At 44.5% G+C, this 17,076-nt stretch overlaps 1 protein-coding gene across 1 annotated transcript in view; it reads left to right on the forward strand.

Annotated features, from left to right (window-relative positions):
* Positions 1-17,076, forward strand: part of DNMT3A (DNA methyltransferase 3 alpha) — a 96,205-nt gene that overhangs the window by 25,583 nt on the left and 53,546 nt on the right. The window contains exons 3-5 of the mRNA XM_027850369.1: positions 5,021-5,288; positions 11,831-11,877; positions 12,850-12,996. Coding sequence (XP_027706170.1) covers positions 5,021-5,288; positions 11,831-11,877; positions 12,850-12,996 — 462 coding nt within the window. The remainder of the gene's footprint in view (positions 1-5,020; positions 5,289-11,830; positions 11,878-12,849; positions 12,997-17,076) is intronic.

The following is a 17,076-nucleotide window of genomic DNA, read 5'->3' on the forward strand; positions in this document are numbered from 1 at the left end:
TCTCCCTCCCCTTACTCTCAGCTGAGAACCTTGCTTCATATTTTACAGAAAAAATTGAGGTCATTCATCATGAACCTCCACTTTTCCCCTCTTCCTCATCTCCTATCACTCAGGTACCCACATTTTCACCTTTGTTTCACATGATGAAGTGGCCTTACTCCTTCCTAAGGTGGACCCCTCTACCTGTCCACGCAATCCCATTGCATTCTATCTCCTCCAACAGATTGCCCCTCATCCTCACTGTTATCCTCACTTTTTCATTTATTTTCAATCTCTTCCTGCCTGCTAGCTCATTTCCTCCTGCCTACTGACATGCCCATGTCTCTCCATCTTGAAAAAACCCTCACTTGATCCTTCCATCCCTGCTAACTATCATCCTACAGCTCACCTGCACTTTGTGGCTAAACTCAAAAGGGCTGTGTACAATTAGTACCTCCACTTTCTCTCTTCTCACCCTCTTCTTAACCCCTTATAATTCAGCTTTCAAATTTATCATTCCGCTGAAACTTCTCTCTCCAAAGTTACTAACAGTCTCTTAATTGCCAAATCCAATGGCCTTTTCTCAATCCTCATTCTCCTTGACCTCTCTATAGCCTTTGACGTGTAAATCACTCTCTATTCCTTGACACTCTTCTCTCTAGGTTTTTGGGACACTACTCTCTCCAGGTTTTCCTCCTACCTATCTGACCGTTCCTTCTCTGCCTCCTTTGCTGGGTCCTTCTCCAGATCACATCCTCTCACTGTAGGTGTCCTTCAGAGCTCTGCTGTGGGCCCTCTTCTCTTCTGCTACACTATTTCACTTGGTGATCATCTCATCAGCATCTCTATTCTGATGATTCTCAAATCTACCTTTCTTGCCCCAGTCTCTCTGCGGATCTTCAATCTCTAATCTCCAACTGCTTTTCAGACATCTCAAACTGAATGTCCAGTAAACATTAAGCTTAACATGTCTAAAAGGGAAATCGTTGTCTTGGCCTCTAAACAGTGCCCACCTCTTACCTTTCCTGCTACTCTAGAGGGCAACAACATCCTTGCAGTCCCTCAGGCTCATGACCAAGCAATCATCCCGAACTCCTCACTATCTCACCCCCACCCCATATCCAAGCTGTTGCCCAGTTCTGTCAATTTCACCTTTGCAACATCTCTCAAATATGCCCCCTCCCTCATCAAACCTTCTTAGTTCCAGTGCCTTCCCTCAGTTAGTTATCTCCTATTTATCCTGAATGTAGCTTGGTGTGTATATGTGTGTGTGTGTTTGCATCCCCTATCAGATTATAAGCTTCTTGAAGGTAAGGGTTATCTTTTGCCTCTTTTTGTATCCACAGAGCTTAGCACAGTGCCTGGCACATAGTAGGGACTTAATAAATGTTAATAAATTGATTGATTGATTTTCAAGTTGGACCTAACATCCTCCCTCCATAAATGTTTGTTGAATCAATAACTGATTCTTTATTTCCATCTTTTACTTTGCCTGCCAGGCTTCTATAGCTCCAGATTAGACAGCAGTAATCAATCTGAAAATCTTAGCACTGGAACAGACCTTAGAACTAGTTCTGAAGGGACTGTTTTCTTCTTATGGGAACCAGGGTGGTCTAGTAGGAAAAAACCTAGATTTGGAGTCAGGTTCAAATCCTGGTAATTTATGTAACCTTGGGAACATCTAGTCCTTTCTCTGGGCCTGAGTTTTGCCAATTGCAAAATGAGGGATTTGGGGTATATAAGTGAGCTAAATATCTTCTCACTCTTAACTCTGTGGTAGTTGAAATAACCTATTATCATTTATATGTGTAAAGTCTTTTTCTATTTTAACTCTAAAATTCTAGAAAAGTCTGACTTTGGGGGTAAAGGTAATAGGAGAGCCCTAGACTATTGTAACTGTTCCCCAAGTCTCTTTTCCTCAAATCCATCTTATACAGCATTGTCAAATCATTCTTCTTAAAATGCAGCTGCCTTCCCTGCCTCAAAACCTTCAGTGGCTCCCCATTGCCAACTGAATAAAAGTTCAGACTTCTCAGCTCAGTATGCAAGGTTCTCAACAATCTTGCTGTAGGTTCATTTCATTTTTCCAACTTCATTTCATTACATTTCCCTTCTCTCCAACCTAGTTGAATAACTCACCATGCCACCAAGTCCACAGGGTAGGGAATTCAAGGGACACTTTCTAACTGGCAACTATAGTAGAGAATAGAGAAACATAAGTAGGTCCAGCCATATCGTACCAAACCCATACCTATATATCTGAACTGGAGCTCTAAGGAGTAAGGGAAGAAGGGTCCTTCTCAGCTTGTCAATATCCTCTCCTCTGTTGGACTGAAGACAAAAATTCAGTGGAGGCATTTGCAATGGTTAGGATAATTGTAGAGAGGCTGTCTGTTCAAAGCACTAGGTGCCCTCTGACCGATCAGCAGGTCGGGTACCCCACACTCTCCTTTGCTGCATCATCATCCATCCCTCTATCCTGTCTTTATGGTTGTACCCCTAGAGCGCCATCCTACTCCCTTTTCTCTCACCATGCCATATCTTTTCTCTAAGTGATGTCATTAGGTCTGATGGGTTCAATTATTATTTCTGGGCAGGTATTCCCAAATATACACATTTGACCCTCATTTCTCTGGATCTCCAGTCCCACATTGTCAGCTGCCTGCTGGATGTTTTCACCTGAATACCCCATAGGCATATCAAACTCAGTATCTCCAAAACAGAACTCTATCTTTCCCCTTAACCCAAGCTTCTTTCTAACTTCCTTATTTCTGTTGAGAATACCACCCTTCTTTGTCACCCAGGTTTGCAAGCTTTCTGTCACCTTTGACTTTTCACTCTTCCTCATCATCCTGATCCAATCATTTTGTCAAGTCTTGTCAATTTCACCTACACATCTCTTGAATCTACCTCTCTCTCCATTCACATGATCACCACCCAAGTTTGGGCCCATCTCACATCTCACCTGGATAATTATTATAATAGCCTTCTCTTTGCTCTCCCTGCTTCAGGTGTTGGTCACCTCTTCCACACAGCTGCCTGTGACATTCCTGAAGCACAAAGCTGACCTTGGCACTAGCTTACTCCATAAACACCCTATTGGCTCTAGAATCAAACACAAGCTCTTTTTTAACCTCTTTTTTTGGGGGGTGGGTGAGGGTACTTAAAACCCTTTGCAATCTTGCTCCTCCCTGTCTTTCATTTTAGTTCAGTAAATGGTTGTTACCAATCCAATTTCCCATTTACACCCCTCTCCCCATGAAATCTACGTTCTGGGCAAATAATCCTATTTGCTCTCTCTCTATGTAGACTTTCCCTCCTCATCCCTGGGTAATGCTGCACCACCTCATCTCTGGTTTTGAAAATCCTTAGTTCCTTCTAAGGGTCTAACCAAGTGCCGCTTCCTACATGAGATTACCCTCAGCCAATTATTTGGTGTTCTCCCCAAAGCATTTTGCATATATTTTGTATTTAATTGTCTGTGTATATTTTTCCCCTCCCTTTATTAGAACATAAGCTCCTTGAGGGCAGGGACTGGTTTATATTTTTGTGTTTGTATCAGATTGGCTCACTAACTCATTGAGCCCTGCAGGAATGAGATTATGATACCTGAAATTTTATTGGAAGGGTAGATACAAGAAAGCAGCTAGAAGATGCCAGGAAAAAAGGGCAGTCCTAGGACTCATATGATCAAAGGGCAGCTAACTTGGAGTCAAGAAGACTTGAGTTTGAATCTTGCCTTACCCACTTACTAGCTATGTGACCTTGGGCAAGTAGTTTAATTTCTCTGGGTCTCAGTTTTCCCACCTGTAAAATGGGGGTAATAGCAACTACCTCACTGGGTTGTTATGAGGATCAAAGGAATTAACATATGTAAAGAGCTTTGCAACCCTCAAAGCTCTATATAAATGCTAGCTATTATTGTTGTTAAGAGGCTGAAGGAGGCCATCTAGTCCAATCTTCCTATTTTACAGGTGAGAAAACTGAGGCCCAGAGAGAATAAATGATTTACCCAAGGTTACACCATCAGTAAGCAGCACTGTCAGGTCCCCTGACTCCAAATCCACAGCTTTTCCCACTAGATCATGCTGATATGGAAGGAGGTCCACAGGGGTGGGGAGGTAGACAGGGAGGGAAAGACAGGGTCCAGGCATAGGGTGTGGACATTGGAAAGCACTGAAGTCTGCTTGAGAAGCAAACCAGTCCCTTCATGGACATTTAGATTATGGCTTGTGGACTGTGACTCCAGTTTGGCAAACTTGATGCTATCTGTCTAATGCTTTCTCATGTTTCTTTCTTTCATCTGCCCTGAAGCTAAGGATAAATATTACCTAGTGAATAATTTGACCTGCCTTTAAGATCCTGGAGGACCTGAAGTAATCCAGGTTCCAATGCTCTGAGCCCAGTAGGTGTGTCAAGGAGCGGTCACCCTACCTGTAACCCCTAGATGGTTTCTTAGGGATAAGAACAGCTTTAAGCCAACAGGTGATAAGAGGGAGATTTCTACCCCCACCTCTATCGACTCCCATGTCAACCTAGTTATCACACTTATTTTAAAGGACCATGGGGCTGGGGCTAGGCTGGGTGGAGTTGAGTTCATTGATTTGGGGATCAGAGAGGCCCTTTGGTAAGCCCCTTTATGGGACAACTTAGCTTTATGGCCCTGACCTTCCTACTCTCCCAGGCAGTTAATCATTGCCTAGAATTGGGGTTTGGCCTTGAAAGGTGAAGAGAAGGGAGTGTGTAAGGGGAGGGTCCCAAGTATTAAAATTAGAGGGGAGAACACCAGAGTCAAACTGAGGACATTCGAATCCAACTGGGACTGGACTAGGAGAACAGTGTGATTGTTCTAATAGTCTGAGAAGCATTGGACTTAGATCAGGGCTTTAGATTGGGAGGCACTGGAGTCTTTTGGTGGGTATGCTTTTGGTGGGTGTCAAGTTTATCAATCGGGAACCGGGGATCAGGAACAACGAAACCAGTAAACTTGCTGCTCTTTTGTCTAATACCTTGCCATGTTTTTTCTCTCTCATCTCTTAAGGTGGAAAACAGTGACACCTCTAAGGACGTTGCCGCAACTTCAAAGTCCCCCTCCATGGCTCAGGACACCAGTCCTGCAGAGCTGCTGCCCAATGGGGATGTGGAGAAGCTCAGTGAGCCCCAGCCAGAGGAAGGGAGCCCTGCTGGGCGAAAGGGCGGGGCACGGGCTGATGGAGAGACTGAGGCAGAAAGCGCCCCGGAGGCTGCCCGCACCCTGGAGAATGGCTGCTGTACCCCCAAGGATGGGCAAGAAGCCCCTGTTGTGGGCGGTGAGTCCTCAGTTGTCAAGACTTAACTTAAGCATTATGGCCCTCTAGTCTGTAATTTTTCTCAGGAGTATTCTTAAGGGACTGTGGTCATGGATTTCAATGACACCCTAGGGGTGGACCTAGCAATGAATCCAGAATTGAGAACAAGATGGAGCTTGCAGGCTGGCGCTTGAAGAAGCTGTAGGTTCCCCCCACCCCCGACTCTGATCCATCCCCCTTTTCTGCATTCTAGGAGACAAGGAAGCACCAAAAGTTTGGGTATCAGGGATCTTGAGGAGCCTGGTGTTTGGGGGTAGTAAATTATGAATATGCTCTATCTACCCAATTGCTCTGCTTTCCTACCCCTCGGCCTTGGGTGAAGCTGTAAAAGTTGAAGGCCATTGTATTCTTTCCCTGCAGAGATGCTTTGAGCCTGCTGTACTTGGAGTGTGAGTTTACCTGGCTAGAAAATGGGAAATTAAGTCATGGAAGAGTTAGGAGAAGAAGGATTGTATCTAGAGGCCCTAAGAGAGTCCTAGAATGGACACTAAGCTCATGGGAGCTTGTGAGATACAGACCCTTCCAGGATGTGGCCAAAAACAGAAGACGGAATGCTGTTCCCTCCTGGTAGCTTCTGTTTATGCAGTTCTAGACTACGGCCTCCATTTCTCCTTCAGGTTCAAGCAACTCACTTCTAGGCAGAGCTGTAGAATCGTTAGTAATTTGCATGTTGTTTTGTGTAAGTGCATTTCAATTTCGAGAGGCCCTTCTTGAAAGTATATAAGATGAAATAAGTAAATTAATTAGTATAATCCATTATAATTGTATCCAGATACAATGTTTAGAGAAAACACCATGATCCTGTGTCTTAAAAAATCACCCAAGTGAATCATATTCCAGATTTAGGAAGAGTGAGACAGGGAAAGCCAGGTCCTTCAAATTGCCTAGGCCTGGGTCCCCTGGCCCTTCCCTTGCCTCCCACTTGTATCTTCCCTTTAAATAGAACTATCCTCTTTTAGTGGGTTGAGTGAGCACTTAGTTCCCTTTAGAGAATGGAATCCTGGCAGGCAAGGGCTCCTTCCCCCAGATTACGGATTGAGTCTGGGAGAACTGACAGGGAGCTATCCTGGATCTGTCAGCTTTTTCATAAGATAAATAGGTAAGGGAATGGTTTAACTGGAAGAGAACCTGGAAGGGGTGTTGGAAAGTGACCTTGGTGACCTTGGAATGGTTGCTGAGTCCTTGGGCAAGGGGAGGGGGAGCCTGGCATCACTATCCAGGCTATTGGTATGATCTCAATGGAAAGAATACTAGATTTGGAGTCTGAAGACCTGGGTTCAAATCTTCTTTCTCAGTTCTCCCTCATCTCTGGGGGAGCTGGATTTGATCTCTAATATGCCATCCCATTTCAATCCTATGATCCTTATAACCTCTTCACCATTTAATTTGGAGAGTCCCAGATGTATTTACTGAAATCTTCCTGTTGTGGGGCACCATTTTGCTAGGACCAGTATAGACTCAGAGCCAGGAAAGCTATTCTGTGATCATGTTGACCTTGGCCATTTTTCTCTTCGTTGTGTGTATTTTAAAGAGTCTGGTTTCTGTCTCTGGTCTTGTCTGTGTCTCTGCTCCCAAGGGCTCCCAGAATCTTTGGCCTCCTTTTTGTCTTGGTGCTGAGTATGTTAGGAAGAGATGTCCAGGCTTCCCACTACCTAAAAAGCAGAGATCTGTCAAGTTGAGGAGAAAGACTTGGGGAAGGGAAGAGAAGGGAATAAGAATTTATTTATTTACTCTTTGTCAGGCACTATGCTAAATGCTTATTACAAATATTATCTCATTCATTCCCACAAGGTATTATCCCCATTTTACAGATGAGGATATTGAGGCACAGAGAGCTTAAGTGACTTGCTCAGGATCAGAGAGCTAGTAAATGTCTGCGGGTAGATTTGAACTCAGGTCTTCCTGACTCCAGGGCCAACACTCTGTCCACATCACCACCAGCTGCCTCAGAGGCTGAGCTGTTTTCTGTTCTTAATTTGCTGCGGGATTACTAAAGATCCTAGTGGGGTTGCTTGGATGTTTGGAAAGTGGGAATCACTGAGCCACTGCAGAGATGTTTCGGCTTTGTGTAGGGTTATTATTGACACGTTGGTGGTTATGTGGGTGGGTTGTGGAGTTGTCGAGGGATTGAAAGAATCCCACTTTGCCAGCATCCTTTCGTCATAGAATAAAAGAATGTTTTCTGAGAGCTGGAGATCCTTGTTCATTCCTCTCAATTGACAGATGAAGAGGCTTAACTTTGTAGTCATCAAATAACTTGTCCAGAAAGATTAGGATGTGGGTCTCAATCTCTGTGTTGAGTATTTAGCCCCAGCCCCACAGGCTCTCTCCTAAAATTCTCCTAAGATTCTTAGAGGAAGCTTTCTCAATGGGCCCACGCATCCTTTGTTGCTTCTCTATCCATCAATCAATTGATTGCTTAGAGGGGATCAAGGGTAACCTCTCCCAGTGCACCTATGCATTGCCTATCATCCATGTAGGGACCTCAGGAATAAGGAAATGGGCTAGAGGCGGATGAGGGATCTCTGAAGACGGATACTCCACTGGGAGGCGCCAGAGCCATTATTTGGGCGGGTGTGAACTTCCTAGCTGACCCCTTAATTCCTAACCAGTAAAATAGTTGAGGTTCAGACAGAGCGCTATCACCAGGGCAAATGTTACTCCTTCTTAGAGGCTGACCTAGTGCTATCTCAGTCTTAGTGATCTAGTTACATCTCAAATAGGGTCAACATGGTTGTTCTTCAGGCCCTCCATATAACAGGCTCAATTTCCCAGACTGATCTCAAACTAAATTCCTCTTCCTGGTACCCCCAGGACTTGAATTGATATTGGAGTTGTATTAATCAATCTCCTACAAAGCAGATACCACCCTAAGGGCCTAGGTCAGACCTAGAGGTCAGATAGATGTGAGAGGGAAAGAAAAAGTGCCTTTAGTTCATGCCAAGTATATCTTGTCTGCTGCATGATAGTACTGGGCTGGAAAAGACCTCTTTTGTACAAGATAGGGAGGGTGTGCCTAAGAAACAACACATGCATCTTTGCCTACATTAAGAAAGCTAGGGGAACGAAGACAAGGGAGATTTAGAGTTCCATTGTGTACTGCCCTGGTCAGAACCCACCTGGAATATGGTATTGAATTCTGGGTTCCACATTTTAGGAAAGATATTGTTGAGCTAGAAGACATCCAGAAAAGAATGGGCAGAGTAGAGAAATAACTAAAGAACCATGCCATACAGAGAGAGGTTGAAGGAACTGAAACTATGCATCCTAGAGAGAAGACCCAGGGGGTGACATGACAGATGTCTTCAAGTAATTAAAGGGCTGTCATGTGGAAGGATTAGATTTGCTCTGCTTGGCCCTAGAAGGCAAGATTAGGAACACTGGGTACAAGAAGCCAAGAGGCAGATGCACAGTGCCCGGTGCTTAATAAGTGCTTAATAAATGTTTGCTGACTTGACTTGATGAAAGGAAAAACTTCCAAACAGCTGGAGTTGTTGTAGGTAGTGGATTTCCCTTCACTAAATATCTATAGGCAAAATCCAGTAACCACTGGTTATCAGTGTTATGGAGGAGGTTCCAGGTCAAGTGCTGGTTGGCTTAGATGGCCTCTGAGGACCCTTTCAGCTCTAGGTCTATAATTCAATGATCAAGGACATCTGGGGAGAGAAGAAAGTGGGAGAATTTCTTAGAGGATAAGAATTCTGACTGGGGTGGGGTGGAGTGAAAAGGAACGCTTTAGAATTGATTTAGAGGGGCAGCTAGGTGGCATGGGGGACAGAGTTCCAGTCTTGGAGTCAGGAGGACCTGAGTTCAAATCTGGCCTCAGACTTTTGACACTTACTAGCTGTGTGACCCTGGGCAAGTCACTTAACCCCAATTGCCTAACCAAAAAAAAAAAAAAAAAAAGAATTGGTTTAGAAAGGGAGCCTGACATTTATCTAATGGCCAAAAACATTTTCAGTGGAGGATTCAGTGTAGTTTGGGATCTTGGTCAAACAAAAAAGAAGGTGAATGTAGGAACCTGAGTGACCTTGCTCTAAGGCCTAGATTTGACACAGATGCTGTGTCAGACTCCTGCAAATCCCTCCAGTTGCACAAAAGCGGCAGCTGATCTTGGGTCCCACTGTGGCAGAGCTGGGATTACAGCTCAAGACTTTCCAGGTCAAAAGGTCAGTGTCCTGAGAAAGGGGCGACCAAAGCCCTTCCAAGCAGTCAGGGAGGAGAGGTGGGGGCCCCAGGAAATATTCTCGGGTGAGGAAGGGAACTGTGGGAAGGAAATCTTCTAGGAGGCCCATGTCGAAACCAGAGGAAAAGTCAGGGAGATGGCTGTGGTTAGAGTGAGGGGAAGTAAAGCAGGGGAAGGTAGAAACAGATAAACTAGGGGAAAGCTGTAAAAGTCTATAAGGATGAAAAGTCACTTAAGAGTTTCAAAATATCCACACCCTCCTCCCCCCACCCACACACTAGCCCATAGCAAACATACACACACATATTCTTTTTTATTCCCATGTGTACCCTCACCCTCCAGGCTCAGCACAGCTTCTGGGGTTATAGACCTAACAGGTTTGGTCGGGTTCTTCTGTGGAGTGGAATGCAACTCATTCCCCCATTGTGTATTTCTTGATCCTTTCCTCTTATCCCCCCACGCCAACCTATGGCACGGTGAATCTTCACAACTAGTTTGGGTCATGAGACTATTGATATCTGGAAGTTATGGGTTGTGGGTATATGAGGGAAAGAGGTTTGGAGTCCCAGGGGGCACAGTCTCCAGAAGGGGAGTAGTGAGTGACATCAATGGACATTTAGATGGAGGAAAGAGCCCCAAGTGGAGGTTAGAGGGTGGGAAAAATCCCTATGGGAGATCTCTGCATTCTAGTTGATCTGATGTTCTAGTTGCTTTTCTGCTTTGGAGCTGCAGCAGCAAGTGGGGACTGTTTTGTTTTATTACAGGCTCCTTGCACCCCTCCCATTTCCCACCTGCCCCGCTTCCTAACCTCCAGAAGTCTCCGACACAACCTCCTGCCATAAGCTCAAACTTCAACTCAAATACTCTCTCTCTCTGAAAGAAAGCATCCAGGGCCCCTAAGTGGGAACTGAGGGGAATGAGCCCCTGGCCGGAAACTGGGAAATGAGTAAATAACCTAATCCTGAAGCCAGCTGGTTGGACCTAGAGAGAAAGGGCTGGGAGGGAGGAAGCAGCAGCCTCACAGAGCAGTGCCTGGCCTTGCTCCAGAGCCAGCTAGAAGGCTGGGCCTGGGAAGGGCAGAGATGCAGCCTGAGATGCTGAGGGCCTTTCAGGAAGTAGAAGAAGAGGCATGGAGATTCCAAGGGAATCTCCCTTCTGAATTGTGACCACAAGAGAGGGACTGTGGTAAAATGAGGAGGCAGCCAAGGTAGCCAAGGTTCTTTGGCTACTACTACTATTTGGAATCAGATTTCTCAGAAACCTGGATGGATAAGCAAGGCAAAGCTATTGCACAGTCTGAGAAGGAATTCAGGCCAGAGAGAACTGCTATGGGCCATTTGTCAAAAGGGCAAAGCTAGCACTTGGGGGACACAGGCTACAGAATTAAAGGATCCACTCCTATCATCCAATTTTAGATAGAATACATTTAATTACACAGCCCTGAAGAGGCTGTGACCTGTTAGAGAGAAAGAGCCGGGAAAGTGCTGGATTTGGTGTCTGAGAACCTGGGTTTAAATCCTTGCTCTGCCACTTGGGCAGAATGCTTCACCCCTTGAGCCTCAGTTTCCTGATCTGTAAAAGGAGAGGAGTTGGGCTACGTGGCTGCTAAGATATCCTCTAGCCACAAAATCTATGCTCCTAAGGTCATAAAACCAATTAGCAGCAAAGATGAATGTGGAACCAGCCCTCCTGGCTTCCAATCTCTTCCCTACATAATATTTGCTAGAGGTCTGAAAATCTGTCATCACACAGGAGAGAACATACATGAACACACACACCACGGAGTAGCTGGCTCAGGCACCTTCACATGTACTCCTAAATAACAGACAGGCAAACAATCCCTTTTGGAGCCCATGGAAAGGCCTGGAGGGTATTCACAAGCATGTGGGCCCTCCCCATTTTCTTTTCCATACCCTGACCTTTCCTGCCTTCTCCCACCTTTGTCCTCCCTTCTCTGCACCTGGGCAGTGAGAAGCAGTTATTTATAGCTGCTTTCTGAGTATCAGAGACAGACAACGCACAGGAAACCACAACTCTGACTGAACTACAGATCCCCCACTCAGGACTGAGCTCCAAACCCCTCAGCAGCTTCTGTCCTAATTCTTTCTCCCTAAAATCCCTCCACTCTGTGCCTACTTCTAGCTAATGGGGGAAGGGCAGAGCTGGATCTAGCCAGGCTAGTAACTGAGGGAGGCCTCCCAGAACCAGGTGCCTCTTGGGTACAATCCTGGGTCTCAGGATCTTGCAGCAACAATTATGCCACTCCTAGGGGGAGTGAGGATCAATTTGATGAGCCCTTGCTCTTCTCTCTCCACAGGCAAAGAAGAGAAGGAGGAAACCCACTTTGATTCTGTGAAAATGGAGGCAAGTATTTGCTCCCAACTCACAAGGGCAGTTTGGTCTCTGGGTCCTAATTCTAAGAAGAGAGAGAAGCCTGGAGAGTTTCCCTCTCCATCCTCTGGACTTGATTGTGCCTAGTGGGTACTGGGAGGAGAGCCATAGGAGGGGGCCATGTTCATTTCGGACAGGTCATGAGGGGGAGCACCAAGGATGGCCTAACTCTACCTTCTCCATTCTTAATCACTATGTAGGAAAGGGGTGAGGGAGTTGTTCGGGTTAGTTGTTAGTCATGGAAAGAGCACTGGATTTGGAGCTGAAACATGGGGGTTCAAATCCTGACTGTCATTTACTACCTGTGGGACCTTGGACAAGTTTGCCTCTCAGCATCCTCATCTGTGAAATGACTATAGCCTCAAAGGTCTGCAATTTGGCCTCTCGTGCTTCTCCTCTCCTAATAATAATAGCTAGCGTTTAATAGAGTGCTTTAAGGTTTGCAAAGCACTTCACAAATATCTCATTTTATCTGCACAAATAATACTGGGAAGTAGGTGCTAATATTATCCCCATTTTATAAGTCAGGAAACTGAGGCTGAGAGAGGTTAAGTGACTCACCCAGGGTCACACTGCTAGTAAATGGCCCTCTCCCTTCTGGCTGGTGGATGTCTGTGCATAAAACTCCTCATCTGTAATGATGGTGATGGTGGTCATAGCACTTGAAAGTCTGCAAAATGCTTTGCACATATCATCTTATCTGACCCTCTTAACTCCTTAATTTAGTGCTTCTCTAGAGGATCTCTGAGGCCCAAGATCAAGGGTTCTGGTCTGCAGGTCACAGTAGTTCCATTCCTTTTTTGCAGGGACTTTCTAGTCCCTTCTCTGTTTGCCTTTTAGCAATAATGGACCCTGGTGACAATGAGGGGAGAGAGAGAGAGAGTGCCAACACCTTCCTGAATGTCTGTCTGTCTGTCTGCCTGTCTGCCTCTCTCCCCTTCCTAGGGAGCTCGGGGACGATTACGGGGAGGTCTGGGCTGGGAGTCCAGTCTTCGACAGCGGCCCATGCAGCGGCTCACCTTCCAGGCTGGGGATCCCTACTACATCAGTAAACGCAAGAGAGATGAGTGGCTGGCTCGGTGGAAAAGGGAGGTAAGGTGGCTTTGGGCTGGACGCTGGGCCTCCCCACCCTCATTCTGTGCTCCCAAAATGGGCTTGGAAAATGGAACATCTCTTTCTGCATCAAGGTGCAGTTCAGATGCCACTTCCAGCCTTCCCTGCCTCTCCCTATCAGCCTCTCCCTCCCAATGTAAAATCATCCTCAAGTTTTCCTTCAGCATTTTATTTGGGTCCCTCCAATCAACTCTACCTTGTATTACACTTACCTGCACCACACCCTCCAGTGATGATGGTGGTGTTGATGATGATAACCATAATCATAGCTAGCATTTATATAGTGTTTTAAGGTTTGCTAAGTGCTTTACAAATATCTTATTTTGTCTTTACTGCAACCCAGGGAAATTAATAGTGCCATTATTACCTCCATTTACATTTTACATTATTTTCCTTGAAGGCTGATTCTTTCTTGTTATTGTTGTTGTTTTACCACATCTGAAATTTCCTTAATGTAGCAAACTGTCCCCAAACCAGAACAAATCAGCACCAGCTTCTCCATTTAGCCTCAGGCCATTGCCTCCAGGCACTGAGGGCTCTAGTGACTTGCCCTATGTGGGACAGCCCTGGAAACTCCAACCTTCATGATTCTCTGGAATCTAGCACGGAGCCTTGCTCATAATAGGAGTTTAACAAATTCTCATAATAAATCATTTTTGCTCAATCGAATTGAATTGTTTCTTTCTGTGGCCTCTTCCCTGACCCTTTCTTCGATTTAGTTTTCTCCCCCAACTCTATTACTTGACTTACAAGTTAGAACTTATTACCCCATTCTGTGACTTAGTACCTGCCTCCCCAACCCCCATCTCCACCCCCCTTGCAAGTCATAACTTGGTTCAGAGGAGTGACGAGTATGATGAATGAATCAACAAAGCTGTTACACTCAGTTCAGGGTAAAAAAGAGGAACTTGCTCCTAGAATAAAGAGGCCAGAAGAGGGTGGGGTATTTTTTTTTTCTTGCTAATTCAGTGTTTTTCATTTGTCAATAACCTGGCTCTTTTTGTTCCCTGGACGGATTGTCATGCACTTACCCCCACCAAAGTCTTATCCCTGGGCCTATTTCAATAACCTCCTAACTGGCCTCCTGCCTCCAGCCCCTTTTCCCCTACACATGCTAGCCAGATAAATTTCCTAACCTTCCCCTTCCCCCTTTCATCATAAAGTCCAAACCTTTTCCAGTGTCCAGCCCCAACCAACCCTTTAAACCTTATCTGCCTTTATACCCCTACTGATACCGTCAAAATAGATAATAAATATTGGCTCATTGATTTGTACATGATTGTAGCATTTTGTCCTATGGGGGAGGAACAAAGGGCGGGGAGGGGAGAACTAGGGGCAAAGGAAAGGAAATTGGCTTCTGAGATTCATGCTTTTCCTTTGAAATGGAAATGTAGATGTTCAGTCTGCTCTACTTACCCAGGGATAGCAAATTTATTTACTCCCCCAGACTCCCCAAGCCAATGGTTTTTTCCATCTTTTTTTTTTTAACCCCTTTAGTTCCCTGCTAGACCCTGGGCCTAGAAATCAGGGTCATAGACTCAGGATTAGGATTCTAAATGGAAGAGACCTTAAAGGCCAACTTCATCAAGTTACCAACCAGGAAACTGAAGCCCAGAGCGGGAAACTAACTTGCCTAAAGTCATATAGATAGTAAGCAGTATACCAAGCTGCTTCATTCTTGGAATGTTAGAATTCATCTTATCTAAATTTCTCATTTTACAATTGAGAAAACTAAGGCCCTCAACCAATTTGGTCGAAGTCATATGACAAATTAGTGGCAGAGCTTGGAATAAATCTGGCTTTGTGTGCTGTGTGTTTATCGGTGACTTAGGAGGGTTTATTTATCTTACTTAGGGGTTCTTAAAACTGAGGTCTGGGAACTTGTTTTCTTAATGCTTTGATAACTGTGTTTCAATATAATTGATTTCCTTTGTAATACAGTATGTTTTATGCATTTAAAAACAGTTCTGGGAAGAGGGCCATAGGCCTCACCAGATTGTAGAAAAGGGGCCTATGACACAAGAAAGACCATCTGCAAAACTCCTGCCTTACGTAAGGTAGAAATGATATGCTTAATAAATTTGCATATGGCATGAAACAGGGAGAAAGACCAACATGGACAGTAAAATCAGGACCTAAAAGTGTCTCAAGTGGCTAAAACAATAAGCCACATATTTTTGAAGTGGAATTTAATAGGACTAAATGTAAAGTTCTATATTTGAATTCAAAAAAATCAACTATGCAAGTACAGGATGAGGGAGGAGTAGCTAAGTGATGACCTTTCTCATCAAAAAGACCTAGGGGTCTTAGTGGACTACAAACTCAAATGAGTTAGCTATATCTATCAATATGATATGCTAATGTGATCTCCTGCTGCTATTGATATACGTGCAGTTTCTAGAATGAGGAGCGGGCTCAAAGTACTTCTAGATCACTCAACTGTGTTTAGCTCTGTATACCACATTTTAAGAAACACAACTAGAATAGGGAGAGAACTGAAAACCATGCCAACCATCCAAGGATTACTTAAAGAAACTTTTGGAGAAAAAAAGACTTAATGGAAACATGATCACCCATCTGTCTATTTTGCAGAAGAAAGACTGGACATTCTTCTGAGCCCCAGATGATCAAAATAGGAGCAGTGGGTATAAGAGGCTGAGGCAGGTTTCAGCTCTATCTAAGGAAAATCTTCCCAATAGTTAGAGCCATCCAGAAGTGAAATGGGCTGTCTTAGGAAGTCATTAGTTCCTGGGTCCCCCTGCACTGGACATCTTCAGTCAAAGGCTAGATGACCATTTATCAAGTATGTTATGGGGGAGGAAGAAGATTCCTGTCCAAGTACAGGTTGGATGAGGTCCTCTCTGAGGTCCATACAAACCCTAAGACTAGGATTCCATGAATTTTAATTTCACCTTGGTGAGGATTTCCATTGTTTGGTTGGCTGAAAGTCATACTGTCTCTAGGGCCCAGTTTCATAGGGAGCTTGACATGCCTTTTCTCAGTCATACAAAGCGTATAGGACTTGGAGATAGAAAACCTAGGGTCTAGTCCCCACTTACTACTTAATTTTTCGTAATGAGGTATATCATGCAACTATTTTGCCATTTTGCAAATCAGGTTATAGGATTTGCCCAAAGTTATAAGATAGATGTCTTAAGATCATGGATTTAAAGCTAGAAATTATAAAGCAGAGCTTATAAACTATAATCTAGAACACCTTAGAAGTTACCTAATCCAGCACCTCTATTATACAAATGAGGAAACTGAGGCTTATGAAGATTAAGTGACTTGACCAAAGCCGTAGCATAGTCTATAGGATCAGAGATTTATAGATAGAAGGAACCTCAGAAACGATCTAATCCAACCCCCTAATTTTAAGAATGAAGAAACTGAGGCCCAGAAAGGATAAGCCCAAGATTATGCAAGTAGTAAGTGAGAGAGCTGGAACTCAGAGCAAGGTCCTTTGAAGGCCAATCCAGCACTCTTTTAATTATACTGGTCACATAACTAGGAAAAAAGAAGGTAAAAATGAATTCATAACTGAAGAAGAACAAAGTTATCAGACTATTAATACCTCATATAGTTCTGAAAAAGAATAAGCCTTGTTTGTGCAAAGAATTCTCTTTTTTAAGAGTAAATAGTGGAAATGAATTTCAGGTGCGTTTTGTTAATGCAATCCAAAAGGGCCAGTTGGTTGATATCTGTGTGCTTGATGGGGCTGCTCTTGTATGGAATTCTACTTGGTTTGGGCTCCTTCCTCTGCTTTGTAGAGGATGTGGGTTAGGAGACAAGCTCTTTCAAACAGCCACCTCCTCCAGGCAGTCCATAGGGAGCCCCTCCCTTTTCAGAATTTCCCCTTTTTATTGGCATCCGGAGATTTAACAATACTGGATTGTGTGCTGTCTGGTCTTGTATTCATTATTTGTTTCCTGTATGGTAATCTTACCCCTTTGACTAGCCGGTGAGCACCTTGAGGGCAGGGATAGTCTTTGTAACCTGCTTGGCATTTCTTAAACCCTTATAAGTCATGCTGGGGAGCTTCCCTGGCCACAGCCTCCC

This window comes from Vombatus ursinus, unplaced genomic scaffold, assembly GCF_900497805.2.
Source record: "Vombatus ursinus unplaced genomic scaffold, bare-nosed wombat genome assembly UNPS02009062.1, whole genome shotgun sequence".
Taxonomy (NCBI): Eukaryota; Metazoa; Chordata; class Mammalia; order Diprotodontia; family Vombatidae; genus Vombatus; species Vombatus ursinus.